The sequence below is a fragment of the Stenella coeruleoalba genome (genome assembly GCF_951394435.1).
Source record: "Stenella coeruleoalba genome assembly, chromosome: 1".
NCBI lineage: Eukaryota > Metazoa > Chordata > Mammalia > Artiodactyla > Delphinidae > Stenella > Stenella coeruleoalba.
Window position 1 is genome coordinate 107,956,740 of NC_137169.1, and position 26,854 is coordinate 107,983,593.

Genomic DNA, 26,854 nt, shown 5'->3' on the forward strand with positions numbered 1-26,854 from the left:
GTCTGGAGGCCGGGGTCCGGGAGTCCCGAGCCCCAGCCGGGCCTTGGGACAGCCCGGGAGCGATGGCTCCCTCCGAACCGGGCTGGGACCCCCTCGGCTTCGCCCCCTCGAGCCGTTGGCGGGTGCCGGGCTGGGGTGGCCAAGGCCCAAAGCCCGGGGTGGGTGGCCCCGGCGGGCAAGGGGTTCGGGGTGGGCCGCCGGGACCCGGAGGCCGGCTCGGGACGCGGGCTGGGCGCGTGGCGGGCGGGCGGGCGGAGCGGGAGGCGGGGCGAGGGCGGAGCCGCGGCCGGAGGCGGCAGTGTCCGGAGCCGGGCTCAGGGGCAGCCGTGGCCGCCGCGGAGCAAGGCTGCCTGGAGAGAGCGCCCGGGCGCAGAGGGGTTAACGGGCCGCCGGGGCCGAGCAGAGCAGGTACAGATCTTCCCTGGGACCCCCGGCCCCGGCCGCCCTCTCTCCCCGGTCCCGTTAGACCCCCCGCCCTGCGCGCACGCGCCGTCCCATTTCCCTGCGCCCCGCGGTCGCGCCCCAGCCACGACCCCAGCCCCAGCTCTTATAGCCTCGAAAGTCCCTGGGGTCGAATTCCTGGGGAGGGGGTTCTGATTCCTTGGAACTCTGGCCCCCATCACTCGGGCGGAGAATCAGCCAAAATTCCTACGAAGTCACAGAGTAAAATTGGAAAACGTAGCCAGGACCTCCCGGCACACGCCCGGCGCCTCCTGCCCTCCTCTAGATGGGTGCTCCTGGAGGATGTGTTTCCCTCATCCCCCAACCCCGCCACTCTCTTCTGTCCTGGAGTTGGGGGACAGGGACACTATGAGGGACGCATGTGGGTGCCCTTGATCCAGCTCAGCCTGACGACTAGAAAGGAAAGATGCCTGTTGGGATGGGCCTCCAGGATCCAGGAGTGGAGGGCACAAGGAGGACCAAGGAGTTCTCATCCAAGATAGGGACTCTCCAGCCAGCCCTGGAGCCTGCTGTGGGGCGCCCTGCCCCGCAGCACCACCCATTTCCCAGAGGTGGGTCCCCTGGGGGTGAAGGGGTTAGTTCTGCCCAGGTCTCTCTTCCTTGATCTTCACTGGCCAGTGTGGAGGTGTGGCCGGGAGGAGCCCAGGTTTGTCTAGACCAGAGTCAGCCTGGCCCAAGAGTGACCACTTCTGACCTCTCCTTTCTTCATCCTGGGCAGTGAGACACACCAGATGAGGAACATGAGAAGGGGTGAAAACCACAAATGTGTATCTGTTTCTGTAGGGGTGGAGGGGGAGTGTCGGCCCCCTGCCCAGCTATGCAGGGGGTGGGGTAGGACTTTTCCAGAGAGGGAGCCAGGCCTGGCCCTGGCCCCAAGAGCTCACGCCACCCCACCCCTTACTTCTCCAGGGAACTGCCAAAGCCAAACCCAGCTCAGGACAGGATTATGTGTACTGGGTAGACCCATGGAGAAAGAGGTAGCAGAGAGAAGCAGAGGCAGAGAGGGAGTAGAGAGGGGACCCGGACCCGGCAGCAAGAAGTGGCAGTGATCATCACCCCATCTCTCCTTTCCTTCAACCTCCAGTAACAGAGTCAGGCAGAGAGCTGAAGTTTTGGGTGGAACGTTGGCCCTTCTCTGGAGCCCCTACCCGCCCCCCCCATCAGGGTGGAGTTGCTGACCTCAGTGGTCAGCCCAGCCAAGGGAAGGAGCTGCCATCAGCAACCCCCTTCCCAACCCCAAGCAGCTGAGGAGACCCTGCAGCTCAGGCTCAACCACTGTGATCCCTCCCTTAACTTCGCAAGTCCTGGGGTTTCAGGGAGGGAAGTGGGGCTGAGAGTTGCTACCCCCAAGCACATTCCTGCCCTTCTCTCTGTCATTTTCCTGCCCCTGAGCTGGCCCACCTCGGCATTAGCTCCTTGGATTCCTCTCCCGGGTGCCTTTCAGATCCAACAGAAACATTTTTTTTTTTTCCTGGAAAGCAGAACTCCGAGCAGCATGAGGAGTGGGGGTGGGAAGGGCTCATTGTGAGCAGGAAGGGGCTGGAGGGCAAGGGGAGCGATGGGAGAGTCAGGCTTAGACCAAGGGAGGGTTCCAAGCTCCACTTCCCCAAGGATCAAGTTTAGCCTTCAGGAGGACTTACTGGCTCTTCAGAAGATAGACCGTGCATGATTGGGGAGTAACGGCATCTCTAGCTGCATATCCCCTTCCCAGGTTTCCCTAGCCCATCAGAGTCTTGCCTGAAGTAAGGCCTCATTGATCTAATGCTGGACGCTGGCCCCTAGAGAGAGGTTAAATCTCAGTGGGAAAAATCACCTGCTTCTCTAGAGATTAAACCATCAGCCCATTTAGTTTATCCCTTGACTGGGAAGTGTTTGAGGCAGGCAGAGATGTGCCTGAGTGTTCCAGAAGGAGCTTTATTAGCTAAGAGGGGAAGAAAAAGCTGGGAGTCAGGTAGGAAACGGAAAGCCCAAGGGGCTTCCAGTCAGCAGCTCAGAGGGGGTGTCTGGTAAGTCCTCACTGAGCCTCCCTCCTCAGCTTTCCAGGACCTCTGGGAGGGCAGGAGGGAGAGCCAGATGAAAACCATCTTAAGAAAGATGCGTGTGCCTGAGCTGGCCTAGAGACAGTTCCTAGTTAGGACAGGGAGCTGAGAAGTTCCTGCAGTTGAGGAGGGGGACTGAGCCTGAGTTGGGAGGCTGAAGGCAGACCACCACCCCTCCAGCCTGGGCGGATGGACAAGGGCAGTGTGCCTTCTCCCTCCCTCCCTCAGGATCATAAAGGGGTGGGCCTGTCTTCACCCATCCATTCTCACTCTGAGATGTCCTTCTGAGGAGTCATCCCTCCCAACCCCCAGCTTTCTGGAGACTGGACCAGGCTTCGGTCCCTGCAGAGCGCATCCCCCACCCCACGCCCAGATGCCGGAGTAGAGTTGACTTCCGGTCCCCTCCTCCCTGGCCCTGGGGGCCATCAAGGGAGGAGAGATGGAGAAGTGGGCGGGCAGGTAAGAGGTGGGGCGGCCCTGGAGGAGGGATGGCTGGGTCTCCGGTCTCTGGAAGGGAGAGAAAGGAGCTCTGGGGGAGGCTGGGGGAAGTGATGAGTTACTTCTGATCTCTGAGCAGCTGGCATCAGGATGTGCAGAGCCTCCTTGGGGTGAGGGCTGTGTCGTAACACCTCCTCCAGCTCCTGTCTGACACCTTCACTCCTGCCTTTGGTTTGCAGGCCCCGGATGTGTCTGATGCTGCTTCTGTTCCTCCCTCAGCTCTGCCTGGATCAGGAGGTGAGCCAGGGACTAGAGACTACGATCCTTTCCTCTCCCTGCCTCCCGGCTTCCCACAATCTCCAGGCCGCGTCTGCATTTTCCACAGCCTCTGATAAGCCGCAGCTCCTTTCTCTCACACTTGGCCCTCCCAGCCTCCCTAACTCCCTAACTCCTCGCCAAATCACTTCAAGTCCCACCTCTGCTACGGAATGGGACCTTGGGCCAGTCACTACTGCCCCAAGCCTCCAGCGTTGGACTAGATATTCTGTACAGTTCCGTCGAAAATCATTCTAATTTTGGCTGAACTTTTTGTCTACACAGGTGTTGTCTGGGCACTCTCTTCAGACACCTCCCGAGGAGAACCAGGGCCCTGAGGGTGTCTGGGGTCCTTGGGACCAGTGGGCCTCTTGCTCCCAGCCCTGCGGGGTTGGGGTGCAGCGCAGGAGCCGGGCGTGTCAGCTCCCTACAGCTCAACTCCACCAGGGCCTGCCCCTCCCACCCCGGCCCCCAAGACATCCAGAAGCCCTGCTCCCCCGGGGTCAAGGCACCAGACCTCATACTTCCCGAGAAACCCTTCCCCTGTACAGGCCACCACCTCGGGGAAGAGGTGGCCCCCTTCGAGGTCCTGCTTCTCATTTAGGGAGAGAGGAGGCCCAGGAGATTCAAGGAGCCAGGAGGTGAGGGGTGGGGCTTTGAGGGAAGAGGCGGGGCCTTGGGCAAGGGGCAGAGCTAGGGATGAAGGAAAGGGGAGCAAAGGATCCAGGGTTTATAAAGGCTTATCTTTGGTGCTAGGGAGTCGCCTGGGGAGCCAGGCTCCGAGGTAGCCAGCACTGTGACCCCACGTCTGCTACACTTTCTCAGGTCCCGGGTTCGAGACCCCATCAAGCCAGGAATGTTTGGTTATGGGAGAGTGCCCTTTGCTTTGCCGCTCCATCGGAACCGCAGGCACCCCAGGAGACCACCCAGCTCTGAGCTCTCGCAGACCTCAGATCTTCCATCCCTGACTCCAAGAACAGAGCCATCTTCTGCAAACCACACCCCGCAAACTGAACTCCCTCCTACTGAACCGTCTGCCCACACCCCGTCCCCCCCAGGAGAACCCCCAAGCCCCGAAGCTGCTCAGACAGAGGTGCCCTCTAGAACCAGGCCTGCCCTCACATGGCCCCACCCCAGAGCCCAGGCCTCTGGCACAGAGCCCTCCTTGTTCCCTCCATCCCCAGGAGAAGGTAGCTCCTTTCACATGTCCCCTCAGCCAAGAAGGCCAAGTTCCCAGGGTTGGGCCGGTCCCCGGCTGGCAGAGAGACACCCTAATCCTTTCCTTTCTGTCCCTCGGAGCCGAGGCCAGCAGAGCCAGGAGCACTGGAGACCTGGGGGGAATCTTCACGGGTCCCTCACGGAGTCTGCCCCTCACTACCCAGATGGCTGGTTGCCTCTGCTGAGTGCTGGCCCCCATTCCAGCCCCCTCTGGAGCCTCTTTGCTCCCAGTAGCCCTGTCCCAAGATGTTCTGGGGAGAGTGAGCAGCTGAGAGCCTGCAGCCAAGCGGTGAGTTCCTTCTTGGACCCCTCCCCAGACTTCCAATTCTGCTTCCCTGACCCTGAGCCTGGGTCCTCAGCCTGTCAGATCTGGACCTGAGGGAGAAGGGCCTTGGCATCTGACCTCTTCAGGGTAGGGACCTTGGAGCTCTTCCATAGACCTGACCTGCCTCCTTATCCCCCCAATCCAGCCCTGACCCACACCCCCATTTTCCTCCCCAGCTTTGACTCCTCTGTATCCCCCACCTCAGCCCTGCCCCCCTGAGCAGCCAGACCCCCGGGCCCTGCAGTGTGCAGCCTTTGACTCCCAGGAGTTCATGGGTCAACTGTACCAGTGGGAGCCCTTCACAGAAGGTGAGGTTTCTAGCCCACTCCCTGGACAGGGTGGCTGGAGATTGGGGGATGATGGGGAGGGAGACACTCAGCCCCTCTTTTTCTTCTCTGTAGGCTCTTGTATTTCTTCTGTGTCATATTGTCTTCCTTATTTCCCAGGGCTGGGGAGAGAGACAGAACAGGCCCAGAAAGGGCTGGGGGTTTCGGACAGAGCCCTAGCTGTCAGATGGCGGTGTATGGTCAGCAGAGGGGTCAGGCTAGGAGAAGGGATGTGTCCAGAGGTGCCCTTTGGCTGGTCTTCTCTGGGAAGAAGCCCAACCCAGGAGGTGGGATGGATGTGACATGAGCAGGGCATGGTCAGAGAGATCCTGCCCAGTGGTGACAGCTCAGTGGAGGTGCCCCATGGATCCTGGACAGTGTTGTATCACTTTCTCCCAAGTTACCATCCGTTTGATTTTCAGCCTGTGTCACCTTGATACCAAGACAAGCCCTCATGAGCTCTGAACTCACATAATCATAGTTTCAAGTATCTGTCCTCTCTCAGAGCTCACAACCCCTTTTCTGGTCTTAGTGACCTCAATTGATCTGACCCAACTTTTGTGTGACCCTCAAACTGACCTTTCAGAGTACAGAATTGTCATGTTCCCTTCATCCACAGTGACCTCGGCAACCTCAGGATGCCCTATTGCTAATATAAGGCAAGCCAAGCCGCTCTCAGGGCCCTGGGTTCTTTCTCAGTTAACCTCCTGCCCGGGACCCCAGCTAACCACCCTTCTACCCTGTCTCTTAGTTCAGGGTTCCCAGCGCTGTGAACTGAACTGCCGTCCCCGTGGCTTCCGCTTCTATGTCCGTCACACCGAAAAGGTCCAGGACGGGACCCTGTGTCAGCCTGGAGCCCCAGACATCTGTGTGGCCGGACGCTGTCTGGTGAGGGAGGACGGGGTGTGCACATGGGGAGAGAGGCGATGTTAATAACTGCCACAGGCACACACACAGAGTCTCCTTGCTCATCATCACAATGGCAAAACACCAGACTCAGGTTGCAGAGAGGAAAGTTCTTACCTGCCAAGCAGGGCTGAGCAGAGTCTAGAGTCGAACTCCTTAAGCCCATCCAAGCTTCCCAGAGGCTGGCTGGGAATGGTGGGGCTGACAGAGAAACTACAAGTCTCACTTGTAGTGCAAAGGTCAAGACACGTGGTGAGCCGAAGACTCCAAGACGACCAGGCCAGGGTTGCAGGTGGTGTCTGGCTTCTGGCAGCCCCTGCCTCACTCCGCTTTCCCCTAGAGCCCTGGCTGTGATGGGATCCTCGGCTCGGGCAGGCGTCCAGATGGCTGTGGAGTCTGTGGGGGTGATGATTCTACCTGTCGCCTCATCTCGGGGAACCTCACTGACCGGGGGGGCCCTCTGGGCTATCAGAAAATCCTGTTGATTCCTGCTGGAGCCTCCCGGCTCTGGATCGCCCAGCTCCGGCCCAGCTCCAACTACCTTGGTGAGTCCCTGGATTCCCCGAGTCTTGGTCCCCTGTTCCATTCCTGGCCTATTGGTTCTGCCCTTCACGCCCCCATTCAGCACGGCAACTGACCCACCCGGGAAGTCAGGGCTCCCTTCCTCCCTCCCGCGTGGGCACGGGCTATGTGGGGTTCTGTGCTGTCGGGGAAGTGGTGGGAGAGGGGGACAGTATGACTAACCTCGCATGTCCTGATCTGCCACCTCCAGCACTTCGTGGCCCTGGGGGCCGGTCCATCATTAATGGAAACTGGGCTGTGGATCCCCCTGGGTCCTACGCTGCCGGCGGGACTGTCTTCCGGTACAGCCGTCCTCCTCGAGAGGAGGGCGTGGGGGAGAGTCTGTCTGCGGAAGGCCCCACGACCCAGCCTGTGGATGTCTACGTGAGTGAGGGGCCTGCACCTGGGCCAGAGGTGGAGGCCGCCCCGCTGCCTCTCCTCTGAGGGGAAAGCTGTGGGTCTCAAGATGGGCAGAAGGCTAGTGGATGCCGCCCCTGGCCACCCCCAAACATTCATTACCTTCTCTTTTTCTTCCCAGATGATATTTCAGGAGGAAAACCCAGGTGTTTTCTACCAGTATGTCATCTCTTCACCTCCCCCCAACCTTGAGAACCCCACCCCAGAGCCCCGGCTCCCCCAACTCCAACCTGGTAAGACTTTGATCTCCAGACCTAAAAGGAGGTGGGGAGAGGCTGAGGGGAGCTCGAGGCAATGGGGATGCATCTAATTTGTCTACCCGACTCTCCCTGCGCAGAGGTTTTGAGGGGAGAGCCCCCACCTGCTTCAGTACCCCGCCCTGCCCGCACCCCAGGCACCCTCCAGCGTCAGGTGCGGATCCCCCAGATGCCTGCCCCGCCCCATCCCAGGACACCCCTGGGGTCTCCAGCCGGATACTGGAAACGGGTGGGACACTCTGAGTGCTCGGCATCCTGTGGAAAAGGTGAGACTTCACCCACCAGCCTGTATTCCTGGCACCCTCAGCCCAGATGCCCAGCTTGGCACTCCTGACCCCATACCCTGGATTGTGGGTCCACACCTTGAATCTGTGCCGAATCGGACTTCAGTGCCTGGGACCCCACTGACACTGGATGCCGAGCTATCCTGCCTCCCCTGGCTTCCCTTTTATCCCTTTCAGGTGTCTGGCGCCCTGTCTTCCTCTGCATTTCTCGTGAGTCAGGAGAGGAACTGGATGAACGCAGCTGTGCCGTGGGCACCAGGCCCCCGGCCTCCCAGGAACCCTGCCACGGCCCCCCGTGCCCACCGTAGTGAGTGCGCCCCACGGGAGGGTTAGGGTCCTGGGGACACGACGGTTGCCCCGGGGAAACACATCCTCGCCCCCATAGGATCTCACCTGGACTCTGCACTCAACACAAGATCTCCTGGCTTCAGAGAGACGTTATTCAGTGAGAAAGGCTGACATTCCATAGACAACAAGGAAACCCTGAGCCCCACAAGGGATCCCAGACTCCAAATATGCCCACTCTCCTCTGAGGGGTCCCCACCCCCAGTCTGTCGTCCCCTTCCCCAAACATGGCAGTCCCACACATCTCTGTTTTTGCCCTCTGTGTCTCTGTCCCTTCCCCTCCCTGCCCACGCCCATAGCTGGGAGGCCGGCGAGTGGACGTCCTGCAGCCGCTCCTGTGGCCCCGGCACCCAGCACCGTCAGCTGCGCTGCCGGCAGGAGTTTGGGGGCGGCGGCTCGTCGGTGCCCCTGGAGCGCTGCGGACATCTGCCCCGGCCCAACATCACCCAGCCATGCCAGCTGCGCCTCTGCGGCCGCTGGGAGGTCCGCTCCCCCTGGAGCCAGGTGAGTGGTCCCAGGCAAGGAAGCTCTTGGAGCGGGAAGACCCTGGAGGCGTGGGCACCAGTGAGCTAGAGCAGTGGTTTTTCAACTCCGTTCTAATCAGCAGAAACTTTTACAAATGAGATCTCATGTAGAACCTCCATCTGTAAGTCTGCGAAGAGACGGAACCGGGGCTTGGGGGCCCAGAGCCCCATACTCAGCCTGCTCCTCAGCCCACGAAGCCCCGTAACCGCTGAGCCAGGCATCAAAGGCACATCCTGGTTCAGAGGCCCCAGAGCTGGAGGCTGGTGAGGCAGCGGGGGAAGCCCAGGCCTGAATGCCCCTCGTCCCCTCAGTGCTCTGTGCGGTGCGGGCGCGGCCAGAGGAGCCGACAGGTCCGCTGCGTCGGCAGCAACGGTGATGAAGTGAGCGAGCAGGAGTGCGTCTCAGGCCCCCCGCGGCCCCCCAGCAGAGAGGCCTGTGACATGGGGCCCTGCACCACAGCCTGGTTCCACAGCGACTGGAGCTCCAAGGTGGGCCCCACACCCCCTCAGCCGAGCCCCACGCCCCTGGTACCCCCCACCCAGGACACCCTCCCGGGGCCTTTCCAGCACAGTTGCATAACGTTGATTGAGCAAGCACCTGCCGTCTGCTAGACACTGCTGATGCTGGGGACTCAGAGAAAAACTTACGCTGACATCCTGACCCCTGCCTGGCAAAGTTTCCCCATATCTGGCTGGTTCCCCTGGGGCATTCCCTAACTCCCGGATCCGGGATGTGTCTGTCCTCAGCCCCCTCCCCTTCCTCTACTTGTCACTCCAGCCTCCCTTCACACTCTGCTTCCCAACAGTGCTCAGCTGAGTGTGGGACGGGAATCCAGCGACGTTCTGTCATCTGCCTCGGGAGTGGGGAGACCCATGGGGAGGGCCAGGAGGAAGCAGGGGCAGGAGCCACTGAGCAGACCTGTGCTCCAGGAAGCCGTCCCCCTGACATGCGTGCCTGCAGCTTGGGGCCCTGTGAGGTGACGTGGTGCTGGTACACGGGGCCCTGGGCAGAGGTGAGCTGAGAGCCTGGGAGGGGGCCCGTCGGTGGGATTCCCTGGGGGGAGGTCAGAGTAATCCTGCTCTCCCTTCCCATCTTCTCCATCAGTGCTCCTCAGAATGTGGCTCTGGCACGCAGCGTAGAGACATCATCTGTGTGTCCAAACTGGGGACTGAGTTCAATGTGACTTCTCCTAGCAACTGTTCCCACCTGCCCAGGCCCCCTGCCCTGCAGCCCTGTCAGGGGCAGGACTGCCAAGACCGATGGTTTTCTACACCCTGGAGTCCGGTGAGTGCCTGGCACCCTTGCCCGCTCAGCATGGACTTCCAGGGGAGGGGAGGCGTCCCTCCTTGTACCTCCCTCTGTGCCCCAGGCTAAAGCCAGCGGCAGTTTAACTTGTCTCATTTCCTAGACCAGGAGGACAGGTGGGCCCCCTCCACGTGGGGTTTCATAATGCTCCAGGATAGCCCCCCAATTCTTTTCAGAGGAGGAGGAGGCCTGGGGTTCAGGAGGAGCCTGGGGCACAGCAAAGGTCTGATTTGATAGCTGGGGTCTCCCCAGTGTTCTCGCTCCTGCCAGGGGGGCATGCAGACAAGGGAGGTCCAGTGCCTGACTGCCAACCAGACCCTCAGCATCCGATGTCCTCCTCACCTGCGGCCCTCCAGGAAACGATCCTGTAACAGCCAACCCTGCAGCCAACGCCCCGGTAAAGAGCTCCCTCTCCCCAGTCCCCAGCAGAGCGGGGTCAGCTGAAGTGTGGGTGGAGATTAGGAAGGACGAGTGGGAGTGGGCAACACACCTCCAGCGGGATGGATCTTGGTGACTTCTTGTGCCCAATGGCCTCCTCTGTCTCCAGATGATCAATGCAAGGACAGCTCTCCACATTGCCCCCTGGTGGTGCAGGCCCGGCTCTGCGTCTATCCCTACTACACAGCTACCTGTTGCCGCTCTTGCGCCCATGTCTTGGAGCGGTCTCCCCCGGAGCCCGCCTGAAATGGGTCCAGGAGACCCTCTCCTCGTGGTTTTTTCATGCCACCATCAGTCACCTGTCAATCAGCCCACTCTGTACCCTCTGGCTCTCTAGCCTGTCCTGGTCTCACTAGGGACGTCCCCCAGGGTGGTCGAAGGTGGCAAGATGACGGACAGTAACTGTCAAGACGTGTGGTTGGGTCTGTGCGGTGGTGTGATGGTGTGTGTGCACATATGCCCCCAGATGTGTATATGGGCCTGTGGATGTGTGTGCGCCCATAAACCTGTATCACTTCTCAAAAAGAAGTTACACAGACTGAGAAGGAACCGGGAGAGGGGACGATGCCTGTTTCTGTCAGAGTTTTCTAGGCTGAAAGGAAAGCAAGTTTGCAACTCTTTGGGAATCCGAGCTACTTAGAGTCTGGCCTTCCCATTAATCCCAACTTTGTGTCCTCAACCTCATTTCTTCTGTTCAGGCCACACATCATCTAAACCATCCTTTTGTCCTCTGACCCTTTCTCCCCTTACTTAGTCTCTCTATCCCTCCCTCTCATAGTTAGCTAGGGATGGGGTGAGCCATTGCCAATCCTGCTTTTCCCCAGGAAGAGAGACTATCTCCCCAGAGCAGGGACCAGCTGGGCAGAAGATGGCAAAGAGAAAGGTTAGAATAAGACAACCGAGCCCCTGCTCCCGCTCCCCACCTCCTAAAACAGTTCCCACCCCAGAACTAATTTATTTTTTATTAAAGATGATTATGACAAATGAGAAACAGGCTCTTCATTGTCCTCGTGGGAACCCAGCCATACAGGCCACCTAAGCAAGCAGTGTGAGATCAGAATGAAGGGTGGGAAGGGGACTAGTACTTGGAGCCCAGGTGGAGAGAGTTTGGGCCCAGAAAGGCTAATGAATGAGCCCCAGTCAGCTGAGACCAGGAGCCTTGGTCAGAGAGGGAGAGGATCCTGGCCGACCTCAGGCCCTGCAGGTTGGTCATTGACCACTAGAGGTCACCACTTCTCCCAGTTTAGGTATGGAGTTGGGCACTTGGGTCCAGAGCTGAAGAAGAAACTGCTTGGCCTATGGTGGGTTTCTTGGTAGGCTGAGTCTTTCTGTAAAGTCTCTTGTAATCTAGTAGCACTTTTTTCCCATCTGGGGCTGAGCTGAATGGCGGCTGCCTTTTCAGGGGTCTTTTTTCCTGTTCCCTTTCTTTGGCCCTGCCTTCCTGCCCCTCTCATCCTTTCTGCTATTACCCATTTCCCTATTAAGCTCTTGGTTTATTGCTTTTTATAGGGTGGGAGGAAAGGAAATGATTCACACCCCACACCCCACACCCCTCTCCCTCAGCAGAAACGGCCGGAGGAGGAGCCTGGCCCAGCTCTAGGGGACTTGGGGGTGGAGTCGAGGGTGGAGTCAAGGAAGTACTGGATGTCCTGCCAAAGACACATTCTTCAGAGATGTCTCACCCTAGTCTCCTCCCTCCTCCCTCCCCCACCCATGTCCACTCTCAAGGTAAATAGCTTGCTAGAGGTGGTGTGAGAGTGGGCAGCCTTTTCCATAACACAGATCCTCTCCCTGACCCCTACAGTTCTGAGGTCTGAGTCCAGATCTCCACTTGTGGAAGCCAGACTTCCCAGGGGTCCCCATGCCTAGGAAGAGGGGAAGTGCAATAGAATTGAGCTTCTCTCCCTATTAGAAGCATCCCTCTCCCATCCCTGCACCTCTACAAGTCTGGCCGGGTAAGACCGTAAATAAAGGCCTGCAGAAACAGCTGAACTCAGTGACTACTGTTTCCTGAGCATGCACACCCAGACACCCAGACACTGGGGAGGACCCCAGAGTTGCCTGAGGAGACAGGCCGTCTCTGCTCTGGCAACTCCCTCACATCATACTGTTGCCTTGGGAAGCAGGCTTTCCCTGGGTTGGAAGTGGCTGAGAAGGAAGACTCCGGACAACATCTTGGGAGGACAGTGCATGAGGAAGGAGGCAAAAGAAAATGGGGGTAAAGGAAAGAAACTGACTTTAGTCCAGGGCGAGGAGTGAGGAAGGGGGTACAAAGAAAGCCCAGTCTTAGTGTCTCTGCTCAGTGTAAAGAGAAGGCGTCAGATGTGTTCCTCTCTTTGGTGAACCCCTAAGGGGATCAAAGACGCGGGGGGGATCAGGGAAGTGGGACCTGACCCCGCCCTGTAGATACTGAGGGCTGAAGGCGGAGCCCTGAGACCGAGGGAGGGGTGTGGTGAATAGCTGGGGCCCTCCCAGTGATTCCTGGAAGCTGAAGGCTGGGCGGTGGCCCCAGCTCAGCTGACTTCCCCGAAGTTCCTCCTCCCTCTTTGGGCCTCTGGGCTGTTGCCGGGCAGGTTTGGAGTTTGGCCTGAGCCTGAGAACCAATCACAGGTGGGGAATGCAGCCACAGCCCCTCTAAGGGCTCCCCCAGCTTCAGTAACTCCCTTCTCTTTCTTTTTTTTTTTAGGATACATTTTAACATTTTATTTTTTATTTTTTTAACATCTTTATTGGAGTATAATTGCTTTACAATGGTCTGTTAGTTTCTGCTTCACAACAAACCCTTCCCTTTCTGATAGCCCCCAGCTCCCTCATAGCCTCCAGCCTCTGACTGCTCAGGATGTGGGCTTTCATCTGGGGGGTTGCCCCCTTTCACCTCATTTTAAAGCGAGGATTCAGTGCAGCCCCTAAGGATTCTTTTCTCTGGTCACTGAAGTCAGTATTGGGGAGGGGGGTGTCAATGTGAAAGTCTTCAGGAAGGGAAACCTGACCCCAAGCACCCCTTTTCCTGGCCCCTTAGAGGGGAGTAGTGTGGCCAGATGCCTCTTTGATGACCTCCGAAACCCTCTGGAGGGCTGGGAGAGAGGAAGCTGCAACCCAAGGTCAGGGAGATGTGCTGGAGGGGCCCTTAGGTTTGGCGCCCTGGGTGGAATTTAGGGAAGAACTCAGAGGAACTGGACCCCTGAGAATTGAGGTGGGGGTGGGGTGGTGATAGGAACAATCTTGATGTGCACAAGAGAGATCAAGCGTGCAGAAGGCCAGCAAATTGCTAGGGCTTCTCGTTTCTCGGTGTTTGTTGGGGGAAGGCGATTGTGGTTCTGTGTCAGTGGACTTAGGGGTGAACTTGTGAGGTCTCAGTTCAGCTGGGTCAGAATTCCTCTCCCCTCCCCCCTCCCAGTTTCCCCAGGGTGATCACCACCCAATTAAGCTTCAGCCTTCAGACTAAATTTAGCTTCTATACTTCCCCAACCAGGGGCCTCCCTGCAAGCAGGTGCTCACAGCTGCAGGGGTGAGTCTGAGGAGACCAGACCCACACTCTTCACTCATCCAGATTCAACCTCTGTGGTTAACTTAACTAGGAGTGAAGCAGAGCACAGGGCCCCAGGTGCTGACCTACAGCATGAGTGTCTCAACCTGAAGATACCCTCCCTCAGGAGCCCTTTAGGGGAGGATCTAGATAGACCTGGAGGGCGGCAGGAGGGCAGAGGGATGAGAGAACAAAATGCAAGGAGGTCCCTTCCAGATTCTCTCCAACCAGATCCTCTTTCATTTCCTGTTTCCCCTTCTCCCCAGTTTTACAGAGACTTCATTTGAACTTAACACCCTTCCCCCACCAGAGTAAACTGAATCAGAGACCTCTCCTCTCCTTGAAGCATGGGGAATCATGCTAAAGAGTACCTCAATAGTTTGGAGGTGGAGTGGGGGCGTGGGTTCCTGCATTCCCACCCTCTCTCCGACCAGCATCCCTCAAATCCATCATCTCTGGTTCTGGGAGTCAGGTGGGTGGGGAAGTTAGAGCGGAGGGGGCTTATCTGTCACAGGCAGATGATGAAGAGATGTCTGCTTTAAAGGGTGAGAGGCACCTTCTACAGGAAGTAGAAAGCCTCTGGAAAGTACCTAAGACTAAGTCAGTCAACAAGAGAGAGAAACAATTTGGGTTAACCAAACTAGACAGTGCAAATCTTCAATCTGACTTTGGGCTCCTTGACCCTGGAGATTGGGGGAAGCTCTAGAGGGGGGTGTTTCATGGCTGAGGTCAGAAGGTAGAAAGGATTGGAGGGAGGAATGTGCAAAATTAGTCCAAAACAAGGTATGCATGAGCCATAGCAGTCAGATGCTAGGAAACCAATCAGCCACACCAGCTGAAGGGGAGGCGCAGGGATGGCTAGAAACCAGATCAGAGCACTTTCTCAGCGAGCACCAGACAGCTGTCTTTGAATGTCCTGGGAAAGAACTTCAGTATTAGAGGAGAGATGGGTTCAATTTCAGCAATGTCCCAGCTTGGGGTTAGGATGTATGTGTATGTGTTTGTACCCCTCTGAGCCTTGCCTGAATCTTTTTAAGAGACAGCTCTACAGAACTTTGAGTGAGGAGGAAAAGAAACTAGGGGTGAGAGGGTGGGGTTGCTCATAAAAAGAAGACTGTGTGTGTCCCTGGGATCCCTAGGCTAAAAGGCAAGAGGCCCTGCCCTTGATGGGAGGGGCAGAGTTAATCTGCTCTGGAACCAGACCCCCTCTTTCATCTCTTCCTCCCTCCCCTCACCTACTACTGATTCTTGGTTGCCTGCCTCTTTCATGACATCATAAGACGCCTTTTTAGCTCTAGCAGAGGAGTGCGCAACCTTTTTCTCTTAAGGACCAGCCGTAAATATTTTCGGCTTTGCAGGGCATAGAATCTCTGTTGCAGCTACTTGACTACTGCTGTAGCACAGAAGCAGCCCTACACAATTTGTAAACAAATGGGCATGGCTGTGTTCCAACCAAACTTTATTTATGACACTGAAATCTTAATTTCACATAACTTTAAGGTGTCACCAAATATCTTTTTTCAACCATTTAAAAATGCAAAAACCATTCTTAGCTTTTGAGCCATACAGAAACAGGCAATAGGGCAGATTTGGCTGGCAGGGAGTTTACTTACCCCTGGGATTTCTTCCATCTGGTTGAACTCCCACAATGCCCAGCTGTGGAAAGTCCTGTTTGTGTCCCCTCTGCTTCAAAATACAGCTGTAGACCCTTTTAATTTAACATCCTATCTATTGACATCGGCTTCTTAGTGGTTTCTCCCTGGGAATTCAATGACTTGGACATGGCTGATAGAGTAAATCCTTAAGGGACGTTTCCCGAAATTCCTTAAAGCACTTTGTTTAGTGCTTTAAGGTAAAGCATTTGTATATATTCTCTCTTTGAATCTTCTCAATAATAAGATGGGGGAAGACAATTAAATCCAGTTTACAGGGGAGAAAATTAAGTCTAGTCTTTTAACTTTTTAAATTCTAATTCCTTTGATCTGCTATTCAATTTCATTCCCACAGAGCACCCTTTATCAAAATACTGAGTTCTTTGGGCCACAGTGATCTGGAAGTTGGATGGGATCAAGTGTTTTTGTTGTTTTCAAACGTCTTTCGTGACTTCTCTGCATTTTAGGAAAATCCTGTCTAAATTTCATTTTTCAACTCACAGTTTCAAGGAATTAAAAATCCTTTCAAACATATTCAGTGTTTAGGCCCCAGGAAATAATTAAAATAAATATACATGGTCTTTGTGTAAGGTACACACACTGTCATACAAACATAAGCTTATATATTACTAATTGAGTCACAGTTTTTTTCCCTAGAACAAACTTTATCAAAGTTGTGTATTAATATGTTCTGGACTTAAAAGCAATGCAGCTGCATTTCTTTTTAAAATAACCTATTTCTGGGATTGCTTACCAAGTCCTTCTTTTGTATTAGAGGTTTTCTTTCACTCAATAGTACCATGATGGATTGACATATCTATCCATCATGCTTCATGAGGGGGGAAAGGAAGATACAGAACCTCTATCCTGTTTCAGACCTGACCCCAACTATCAAACTTTGAAGTGAGAGAAAGAGGCAAAAAAGCAGGTAACCAACCACTCCCCCACCATTACCAAGCTCCTCTGTACAGCTGTTGTTCCTTAAAGCTGAAAACAAGCCACCTCATTTCAAAACACACACAGACAACCTCATTTCATTTCGACACGAAGTTGTTTCCCTCTTTCTGTTTCTCTACTTTGCCTCACGGAGGATTTCTCAGAAATGAAAAAATCACCTCCCACAGTCACAGTCTGCAGTTTTGTTTTTGGGTTTTTTTTTTTTTTTTTGGTATGATGAAGAGGAGAGACAGGAAAGGCGTACACTGGGCATACAGTATTAACCCAAAGCTTTACAAAGTAAGCAAAATGCCCTTCCCATAGCGCTTCGGCCAAAGTGGGCCCCACCTTACCTTAGATCTGGGCGTTCAGGGTCTAGAGATGGGTGGGAACCACTCCAGGCAACCTCAGGAATAGAGGTGTGAACTGAGGATGGAATGCATGAAAGATCTGGGCATAGAGATTCAGGAATAAAATGTTTATGAAACCAATGTTTCTTAGGGAAAACCCCTACCTCCCCCCCGACCCCAAATCTGAACACCTGAGTCATACCAGCCCTGTAGGGGTGTCTACGAAATGTGTAGGAAAATTTCTGCAACCAGCTCCTCCTATTAGACTAGAAAACGAACTGTTTTTAGGGGCACGGAATTGAAGGCGTTTCTTAATCAAAATAAAGTAGAAAACTCATCTAATTCAGGTAGAAACCCAACAGTTAAATACTCTTTTCCTTGTCTGCTTCCTTGGCTCTTTCCCCCGCACACCTTGTTCCAGAATAACGTCAATAAACATACACATGTGACCACAGAGGGTGGGGGGAGGGGAGACCAAGTGGGGGTGGTGAAATTCTGAATGGAATGCAGCCCCAGCTAGCTAGGGGGCTGGGACTGAGACTTCGGACACTGTCTGTGGACTTATACAGGCAGAGAAGCCAAAACAATGAGCTCATGGGCAAGAATGCAGCCTGTGGGGAAGTCTGGGCAGTCAGAGCAAACTAGTTTTTTGAACCAGGATGCGAATAGCTGTAATTGAGTCTCCCACGGGAACAGGATTAGGGAGAGTGGAGCCATCATTCAGTATCTTAGGGTCCAGTTAAATAACTTTTGGGGGCTGTTCTTTATTAAATTCTGTTCTGCAGAGAGCATAGCAGTCTCGGGTCCATGTTCAAAAACCTGGTTCCTTTCCCTGACTATGTGAACTTGGGTGGGTGAAGATGGTTGGTGAGATGTGTGAGCGAACTTAGGTGATGCTCTTAAGACATCTTTATTCAAAGCAGGTCTGCCAATGCCAGCTCCTACACCAGGATCCAGTGATGGCTATGATCCTTAAGTTGTGTGTGTTCAGGGCTACCACTTTAACAAGACAGAGGAAACGGCCAATACAGTCTATCTTCTTTACTTCCCAAATAAACAGTCCACCCAGCTGTATTTATACCAAATTCAGACTTCTACGACCAAAGAGACATCTTTTTTTTCCTACCAGTGTTTTCCAATACTTTTATATAAGGCCCTAAATGGAAGAAACTGAAGAGATACTACCTTCACTGGCCATGTATGGTGAAGGGGAAGGAAGGCAGGGAGGGAAGATGAAATGAGAAGAAAAAAGATTATCTACACATCTCCCCCTTCTCCTACCCCCCCACCAGAGGTTCCTTCTCAGCTCCATGCTTTTGTGCATGTTTCCTACTCATGTTAAGGTCCAACCTCAAATGTTTATTTTGAAGCCTTCTTGACCACCTTCTACTTCCAGAAGTTGTCCCACCCCTTGTCCTATAATATCTTTATTATAGTATTTTGTGTACTGTATCCTAATTATTTTTGTCTGTTATCACTCCTATTAGACTGTGAGCTTTAACTTTGTGCTACAATTGCTTTCTTTCCATGGATTTGTTATGCATAAATTCTTCAGATGTATTTCCTAAAAACGAGGACATTTTCTTATATAACCACAATATAATTAACACACTCAAGAAATTTAACATTGATACAGTACTAACATATTGCCCATATTAAAATTTTCCCAATTGTTCCCAAGTCCTTTATAGCTTTTTTCATCCAGGATCCAATCAAAGATCACCCTGCATTTAGTTGTCATGTTTCTTTGAGCGTTCCCTGGTTGTTGTTTTTTTCCATTCTATACATAAAAGCTTACATCTGCTAACCCCAACCTCCCACTCCACCCTAGTCTTTTTTGATTGCGTTGAGGGTAAGAATTAGTCTTTTCATAACTCCAGCATCCAGAAGTGCATGGTGCATAGTAAGCAGTCCCCCGCCAGGTAATGGACAAATGAAGAAACTCAACAAACATTTGGCTGCCTTGAGCTCATTAAATGTCCCAGTTCATTGAAGTATTGAAACACTCTTAATAAACTAAAGTAACCCCTGAACAGGGGAAGAGGAGAGAAGGCAAAGTGGGTAAGAATACAGAAACCCAATGGCAGAGACAAGCCATGGAAATGGATACTTGGAAGGGGTAAAATCCAGAGTAGTATTCTTGGCCCAAACACATTTCCCAACAGTCAAGAACTATTATTCTATGCAGGTAAAGAAAGGAACTGCAAAAGAAAGACCAGGTATAGCGTGGGAACAAAAGCCTGCCCTATTTTTTTTTTTTTTTTTTTTAACCTCACAAGAATCATTAGTAAAGAACACAGAATTCCCTGAGAGGTCTGTTACATCCGCCTGCAGGCAGATTCCCAACTCCCAACTTTCCACATGCTTCACATAACTAAGATAACACTGTAACAACTTTGAAACTAAAGAAGAGGGACAGAGTTAAGCTTTCAAATCTTGAAACTGAGAAGCCTTTAGAGTGTGGGAGGGTTCCAGAAGACAAAGCTCTGTAATCATTGAAAAAGTGGGGCCAAAAAGAACTAGGATAAATTAAGACAGACTCAGCTGATCATCTTGAACTCCAGGAATTAATGGCCTGTGCTCTGGGCATCTGGCTGGAGCCGTGCTACACACCAGTTGTACAAATTATTTCACTTTAACTTTGGTAAAACCCTCCAGCTGTCACAACTGCTTTAAGAAAAATGTTCTGAAACAGTCTGAAGCAAGAGCTGGCACTAAAGTAGCAAAACAGGAACTGAAAGAAAAAGTCTGGTTGTGTCAAATGAGGGGAAGTGTTGATTATTTTGACTCCCTCAGTGACTCATGTTACTGGTTACCATTTGACCCAAGTTTTTAAGGTGTTAAACTGAGGAATATTGCCACAGAAATAGCTTCACATCACAACAGAGCAATGGGAGCAATAGTATTTGCACAGCAGAACTTGACTCTGACCACGATTTGGGCGCTCCTGTCCTGTGCTACTCTCCCTCCACACCTGTTTGGGAGTTAATTTGTACAAAACAGCTTTCTTTGTAATGAGAAAAAACTGCCATCTTCTGGTAGTTAGGCTCCAGAAAAAGAGGGGCTGCCAAACAGAAATGCACAAAACCTGAAGGGGGAAAAGCGCAGAATCCTGTTTGCATGATTAGCATTTGGTGCTCAGGGCTTAAAACCAATATGCAAACCTCATATTTGCACATTTCCATGGTGATTCCCCTCCCTTTCAAGGTAGCTGAAAATAAAGACAGGATAGGGCTTCTGAAATTGACTTGCTTATTCTCACCTCCTTTTTGGGAGGAAAGGGGAAAGGCACTTAAAGATTAGTACCAACAACCTTATGGAAACTTAACTTCGGGTGTTAATTCTTCTAGCTCCTTTACTCACCTCAAAAGGTTGAGTGAGATAGGGAGATACAATAACTGTTGTAGTGAACCCTCTTACCCCCAAGTTATACCAACATTTGGTGACTAAAAGAAATGGGGATGGGGATTATGATTTTTGTATTAAAATATACTGCTGTACTTTTGAACTACTACAAAGTACAACAGTAATACATGTAATTAAAAGCCCGGGACTTCCCTGCTGGTCCAGTGGTGAAGACTGCGCTTCCAATGCAGGGGGTGCAGGTTTGATTCCTGGTCAGGGAACTAAGATCCCACATGCTGTGTGGCGTGGCCAAAAAAATATTTTAAAAAAAGCCCAACAGCTCTAATTTGAATGAAAGAAGGGGTTATTCTGAATGGAACTGACCTTTGCTCTAAGGCAAATCAGTTTTATGGGGCTTTTGCTGGTTAATTCACCTATACCTGTTTGTTCAGCTAACTTCCCTCAGATGCTTGCCTAAGAGGGGGAAGGAAAACAGGCATTGATTAGAAAACACCCGTACCACACCTTGCATTTGAATAAAAGATTTATTATTTTCGTCTCAGGAAAAACAGGAAGTTAGGGAAACACACTACATTTTACAGCCCACATTAGTTTGTAGTTGGTCCTAACCCTTCCTGGCACAGATGTCAACAGCATTAGCTGTTTTAACCAGAACCAAGATGTTCACCCCCAACAGAATGTACATAGACGACACTAGAGGACTGCAGGGTTTTCCCTGAGAGAAGCATCAGACAGACAGAAGTTGCTGAGAGAGCCATCTTTCCAGGCAGCCCCTCTCTTTCTATTTTGGAAGATTTGCCTGAACTATGCAGCTAGTCAGCACTTAAAACATGTGCCTCTTCTCCCTACAGAATCACCCACCCTGCCCCGAAGCACTTGGGCTCCCTAAGCCCTCACAGCCTCTGACCCAAAATAGCAACTGAAGATTCTCATCTACATTTCAGCAGTCACACCTAGTAAATTGGGAAGTGGGGCCCCTAAACTCCATCAAGCTACAGCTCTGTGCTTATTTCCATAACTGGTTATGGGGAGACAGGCCTTTTTAGTCACCTTAACTAGATCTTAAGATTAATTAACTATATAAAGTGCTTTTAGGTCCTTAGAGATAGACATGATATAAATAAGTGGTTTATGATCAAGAATGATAAATACACAGATAAAAATAGCTCTAGCTAGATGACCTTAAGGCTTGGAGATGGGCGGGCAGGGCAATTGTTCCCTAATTACATTCTTAGTCATTTTATTCATGCCTATTTTTGTCTGGAGTCCACATACTAAAGGTCACATTCAGAAGCTAAAGGTTTCAAAATGACCCTGGTTCCACTATAAAAGTTTTCTCCAGTTTACTAGTAGCTTTTATATAACTCTGAGGTTTAACAGAGCCCATCAATTTCTATAATTTTAAGTGAGCATATTCAAATGCAAAAGAACCTAGAGAAAGTCACCTAAGATATCATCCCCTCCTCTGAAAATCCCTAAGGGGATTTTGAAAATTTCTCCCCAAAGACAGGATTAAGCAACAACCAATAAGATACTAGTCCAAGGAAAAGGGACTCTTCTCACCTCGTCACTGTTACTGTCAGCACCCATTGTACTGCCACCTCCTAAGGATAAAATTCAAGAAGGATGAAGGTCTGTGGACTCCTTGGGCGGTCACTTAGGTTCCTAGTGCCAAAAACTAAAAGGGCTAGTAAGAGTTCAGGGATGGCAAGGTAAATTTGTAGGAACTATAAATATCTGTAGAGGGAGCCGAACAAGCAGCAAATATTTCAAGGAAGGATAGGAAATAAACAGTAAGTTTGATAAAACATCAAGTCTGAAGTCCATAGAGATGCCAATGCAAAAATCTGAAACAAAGTTTGAGAATCATTAATAGAAATGAAATAAGTATTCGTTTTATTAACTCACTAGGCTTAGACCTGTGTTTAACAAGCAAGCCTAGTAATAGCACCATGGTTAGACTATAGCCTGCTTTTCCAAGCCATCATTGTACAGTTTATTAACAAGGGATCAAATGTCTCTCATCCACCGAATGTGCTCTTTTTATACATACTCCTAATAAGTCCCATTTGGAACAGCTGAAAATCTTTCAGCAAAAGCTTTGAAGATGAGCTCATGAACTCAGTTAAAATTTCACCGGTTAAATTAAGACAAATGGAAGGAACTCAAATGAGTAGTTGCCCAATCAGAGCCCATTATTTCTAAGTCATCAGCCTATGTGCCCCGCCCCCCCAATAAATCCTTAAAACCTTGACTCAATTATTGAAAACCCACATGTAACAAAGTGAAAGGATTAATTTCCATTCCTCAATTTCTCAGCCCCAGGTTAAAAACAAAAAACAAAAAACCCCCAAACAGGTATTTAAGAAATACTTACCAAAATCAGATAGGAAAATTAAAGCCTGCATAGTTATGAATCAGAATTGTTGTACTACAACCAGGTTGCATACAATTACATCAGTTGGTTCTGTATACAATCTAGAACTGACTAGCACAAAATTTAGAATAGAAAAAGCTATAAGAAACAGGTTCCTAACTACAGAAGTTGTAAATTTCAAAAGGGTATGAAAAAACTAATGTAATTTCAGAGTTTTCTCCCTTTACATTTCAAACAGATGTTCTGTAAAAATATATACAATTTTTACAGACGATTACAAGTTTTTGTCTTAAAAACAGGATATTCCAGATTTGTAATTGAGCCTTAAGTCAAGTATTCTTGGCCATGACACTAGGCTAATAAACTAGGAATCACTCAAACCAAGCCAAAGTAGAACAGGTATAAACATCCTGAGCATTGGACTTTCTATTCAAGAAGCACATCTAGGAAAGCTAATTATAGAGGATAAAGCTTCCCTTCACACTCTGTTGTACAGTGTTGAGGCTTCTAGTCATAGGTTCTATTGCTTGTAGCTTAAAATCCATTTTACACATGATGCTGGCATTGTTAGTGCTTCTATTTTAACACTATAGAAGTTAATGGATTCAGTGAGCATATTTAATGAACTCTATGACTAGCCTGGCTACTGGCCACTTTCCTGTTCTAGGCAAGGTAATTAAAGTCTCTCCACCCTACCGTCTTCACTAAATCTAAAAGTCCTCCTCCGTGGCCTCCCAAAGTTTGCCTGTTGCTGAAACAGAATTCTGCTTCTTTCAGACAGTGACTCTTCAAGAGGGACTACTTTTCCCATGTATTTATTCCTGTTAGCCATAAGCCTCCTGCCGCTTGCTTTTCTCCGTTGCTGGAGTAGAACTCCTGGAGGTTATGGCCTGCACAGCTTGAAGTCCAACTTCATAAATACATCTGATTTCACAGCAGGCATATGTGGTTTTGGTGGCTGGAGTTGGTTAAGAGTCAATTATTGCACTTAAAAGGCTATCTTATTAGATACGCCAAACCAGCTCCTACTCCGGCAACACCTGCAAAAGCCAGCAGCACATTTCTGATGCCGCCTTCTAGGTCCTCTACATGGAAGAAGTCCACAAACCCATCCTAGAAAACAAACAAAAAGCACAGTTTCAAGTATGGGCTTCCACTGGCTTAAAAACACTATTTACAAAGAAAAGATGAATTAAAATATCTAAGGTTCCCCCCCCCAAACGCAATGACGAACCAATTATTATTTATCCCCAGACTGCAAAGGAGACACATTATGCAATTAAAAGGGAGGTGGGGCACGCTCAAAAATGTATTTGCTATCACGCCCAGGTGATTCTTATTTCTTAACCAGTAAAACAGCTTACAGAAAACCAAGATTTTTTTTTTTTTTTGCAGCACACGGGCCTCTCACTGTTGTGGCCTCTCCCGTTGCGCAGCACAGGCTCCGGACGCGCAGGCTCAGCGGCCATGGCTCACGGGCCCAGCCGCTCCGTGGCATGTGGATCTTCCCGGACCGGGGCACGAACCCGCGGCCCCTGCATCGGCAGGCGGACTCTCAACCACTGCGCCACCAGGGAAGCCCCAAACCCAGGATTTTTGATACAACAATTCAAGACAGTCATACCATCTCTAAGGACCAACTACTTAAATCAACATCAAGCAACCAGAGGTCCAAAGTTAGAGCCTTGAAAACCAAGTTGTGCATCTTAAAAACCTTTAGCTATCCCCTCTTTCTCTATAAAATCCTCCATTTCATTTCCACTCCAAGTCCCCTCCTCAACCTTAAAGCAAACTTACCCAGCCTCTTTGTTTGACTAGCCAGTCTCGTTTTGTCCTTACGAGAACATCTGTGATGCTTTCTGCTAATGGTTCGATGCAGCTTTCTTGGTTTATACTCTTCAAGTGTTTGGCCACAAAGGCACCAAAAGAAATGAGAGTCACAATCCTGCCCCAGTTTGTTACTCCGTCACTGAAAACATGGACCATCACTCGAGACAAAGATTTGACATCGTCTTCGTTTTTGATGTCCAGTTTCCGAAGCATGCCTGAGAGGAAGAAAAGCATGCAGGTTTTCACGGCCTCTTTGTCTAAACCAGGGCACGATTCGCCTGCCCACCCACGGCGGGGGAAATCGCTATTCGGGCTCTATAGAACTCAGGCTGATCCCACTTGAAAATTGACATCCCACCCTTTCCGGGCTTTGAGCAGAGCTGCCATTTCCAAAAGAATCAAGTGGGTGGAAACAATGACTCACGGCCAGAATATTCTGGTTTCAGAAATAGGATGAGAGTCGTTTCAACACTGACTCGTTTCGGTTTCCACCCAGCAAAGGTGGGTGAGTCCAGAGAGCTGAAAAAAGGCAGCGCGGCCTTCGCGAATAACCCCCTTACCTTGGAAGGCCGTCTCGTGGTTCCGTTGCACACCGTCCCCGACCCGTCGCAGGGTCTCTAACGCTTTCCGGCTGGCGGCCCCAGACCCGCCCAGTGGCTTCGCGTCCTTGGTGCCGGTTGCCTGCTCCCGGAGGTATCGAGAGATAATCTCCAGGGACTGCCGGTACAACTCGTCCTCCTCCTCCTCTGCTGGGGGCGGCGTCGAGGGGAGTGAGCCGTCCTTGCCCGGGCTGTTACTGGCCTCGCCGACCAATTCCAGCAAAGGCAGGACGGACGGCCGCTTCCCTAGAGGCTCCGGCTCGCACCCGTCCAGCTCCTCTTCGGGCGACATGATGGCGTCGGAGACCGAGGATTCCATCTCTTCGGGCGGCGAGGCGCGGCGGGTGGGCGCGAAGAACAGCAGCCTGGCGCGGGTCGCGGTGACGTCGGGGCCCTCGGCGCCAATGGGCGAGGGCCGCGCGACCCTCCGGGCGTCGGGCGCGAGAGTGGCCGGGGGGCTCGGGCCGGCGCTTCCGCCAATCACCTCGCCGGCTTCCCCTCCCCCTACCTCTCGCCCGGCCGTGGCCTCCTTTCCTGCAGCCAAAAGCCGCCTTCCCGGAGCGGAGGCGCCGCTGCCGCTATCCGGTCCCAATCCGGCCCCCCCACAGTAGAGGTTGAGTCCGATCACTGCGTTTCTCTTGAGGCCGAACATCTCAAACCGCCGCCGCCGCCTACTGAGAAAAATGGGGGAGACCCCTGCAGCTATCTTGAAGAGCGGAAGTAACGACTGAGAGAGGCGCTCCTAGATCACGGTTTTAGGGCCCAGTCCTACGCAATGGCGTCAGCAACTCTTAAAAAAAATCATATCCTTAGTTGGTGAAAAGGGCGGAATCTTCCGGAGGGTTGCGCACGACACCTAACCAGTGGGTTAGGGCAGGGGCGGGGCCTGGGGCAGGGCGGGGCTTCCGGCTCTCCGGAGCCTCTCGCGGCCGGTTACGTAACGGCGGCTCAGGCGCTTGGGCTGGTGGGTACGCTCTCTTGCCGCGCGCTCACCTGGGCCTGCTATTAATGGATGTCTCTGGGCTTCCCTGAACCCTGATTTGCGAGCCCCTGCTGTTGTTTTTGTGCCAGAGGTTTTTTTCCCACACCAAAGTCTTAACCATCTAGTCTCTCAGACTTTGAGGAAAGGGAATGAGTAAATTCTGTCACGGATGGGGAACAACAGTCTTAGATAATACGGATAAATAAGAGGGCACTGTTTGGAACCTGTAGTTATTTTGCACATCTTCAGCTCTTTGGAAATGGGGACGCTCCATGGACTGCCCTATAGAATCATTTTATGTAAGTTGAAAAAACGAAATTGTTCTGCTCCACCTAAATTTTATTCCTGTCTCCCTGTTTGCTTTCTCCCATTCCCCATCTCTACCCTCTGGTGCTATTTACATACAAGCCTTGCTCTGTCAGCACCTCTTCTGAGACATTTGACTCTAGCGGTCAACCCCTTGAGGACAAGGATCTTGGTATATACCGTATGTATGAATTAACATTAATTGAAGCAACCTCTTTTTGTTAAAAGACCTGTAAAAATAATAATAGCTAAAATTCAAGAGCAAAATATTTGAGGGACATAAGCAGGAAAGGTGAGCAAGGTTCCTATTCCTGAAAATATCAATTTAGTAAGGAAATAGGGCATCCATACCACACAATTATGTATTTGGGCAAGACCTAGAACCATGGAGATTTATATGTGGCAGAGAGGATGGAGAGAAACATCTTGTGGCTGTAGTGAATAAGAAATTGTTTCTCTATTTAAGGAACTTCCAGTCTTGCACAGCAACTAACCATAATGTGAGATGGAATTTATGCTCTATAGGAGGCATCAACAACTTAATATTGGAGTTGAGAGGTTGGAAAATTCACTTTGGGCTAGGAGAGCTAGAGGAAGAAGACTTTATGGAAGAGGTAGCTTCTTCTGCTTTGCTTTCTAGAATGCGATTTTATCAAGGGGAGAGAGGTTGAGCAAATTTGCATGCAAAAGCATTTTCTTCTTCAGAGGCTGAAAAAAGAAATGCATTGCAGGTTTCACCTTAATTATAGCCAGAAATCTCAAGTGCTCA

At 51.6% G+C, this 26,854-nt stretch overlaps 2 protein-coding genes across 4 annotated transcripts; one reads left to right on the forward strand and one right to left on the reverse strand.

Annotated features, from left to right (window-relative positions):
• Positions 1 to 300: 300 nt before the first annotated feature.
• Positions 301 to 11,866, forward strand: ADAMTSL4 (ADAMTS like 4). Of its 2 annotated transcripts, none has more exons than XM_079930764.1 (18): positions 301 to 408; positions 2,814 to 2,960; positions 3,179 to 3,236; positions 3,540 to 3,895; positions 4,080 to 4,761; positions 5,003 to 5,105; positions 5,875 to 6,011; positions 6,370 to 6,574; positions 6,802 to 6,974; positions 7,129 to 7,240; positions 7,345 to 7,530; positions 7,726 to 7,855; positions 8,193 to 8,397; positions 8,730 to 8,906; positions 9,224 to 9,430; positions 9,523 to 9,702; positions 9,976 to 10,120; positions 10,271 to 11,866. In XM_079930764.1, the coding sequence occupies exons 2-18, from the start codon at positions 2,941 to 2,943 to the stop codon at positions 10,405 to 10,407; spliced, it is 3,213 nt and encodes a 1,070-aa protein (XP_079786890.1). In that variant the 5' UTR covers positions 301 to 408; positions 2,814 to 2,940; the 3' UTR covers positions 10,408 to 11,866. The 2 variants fall into 2 exon arrangements, with proteins under 2 accessions (XP_079786890.1, XP_079786891.1); XM_079930765.1 differs by having other exon boundaries at positions 9,882 to 10,120; positions 10,271 to 10,404.
• Positions 11,867 to 20,496: 8,630 nt separating this feature from the next.
• On the reverse strand, positions 20,497 to 25,622 carry MCL1 (MCL1 apoptosis regulator, BCL2 family member). Of its 2 annotated transcripts, XM_079915998.1 has the most exons (3): positions 24,759 to 25,601; positions 24,166 to 24,413; positions 20,497 to 23,481 (listed from the first exon to the last, which is right to left on the reverse strand). In XM_079915998.1, the coding sequence occupies exons 1-3, from the start codon at positions 25,447 to 25,449 to the stop codon at positions 23,365 to 23,367; spliced, it is 1,056 nt and encodes a 351-aa protein (XP_079772124.1). In that variant the 5' UTR covers positions 25,450 to 25,601; the 3' UTR covers positions 20,497 to 23,364. The 2 variants fall into 2 exon arrangements, with proteins under 2 accessions (XP_079772124.1, XP_079772125.1); XM_079915999.1 differs by lacking the exon at positions 24,166 to 24,413 and having other exon boundaries at positions 24,759 to 25,622.
• Between the last annotated feature and the right edge of the window lie 1,232 nt (positions 25,623 to 26,854).

Excerpts from the sequence above, each read along its gene's own strand:
- ADAMTSL4 (XM_079930764.1), top strand. The coding sequence starts at position 2,941 with ATGGAGAAGTGGGCGGGCAG. Across the intron at positions 6,975-7,128 it reads CCCAGCCTGTGGATGTCTAC|ATGATATTTCAGGAGGAAAA; the intron begins GTGAGTGAGGGG and ends TTTTCTTCCCAG. Across the intron at positions 7,856-8,192 it reads GGCCCCCCGTGCCCACCGTA|CTGGGAGGCCGGCGAGTGGA; the intron begins GTGAGTGCGCCC and ends CCACGCCCATAG.
- MCL1 (XM_079915998.1), bottom strand. The coding sequence starts at position 25,449 with ATGTTCGGCCTCAAGAGAAACGCAGTGATCGGACTCAACCTCTACTGT. Across the intron at positions 24,414-24,758 it reads CCACGAGACGGCCTTCCAAG|GCATGCTTCGGAAACTGGAC; the intron begins GTAAGGGGGTTA and ends TCTTCCTCTCAG. Across the intron at positions 23,482-24,165 it reads TAGTCAAACAAAGAGGCTGG|GATGGGTTTGTGGACTTCTT; the intron begins GTAAGTTTGCTT and ends TTTGTTTTCTAG.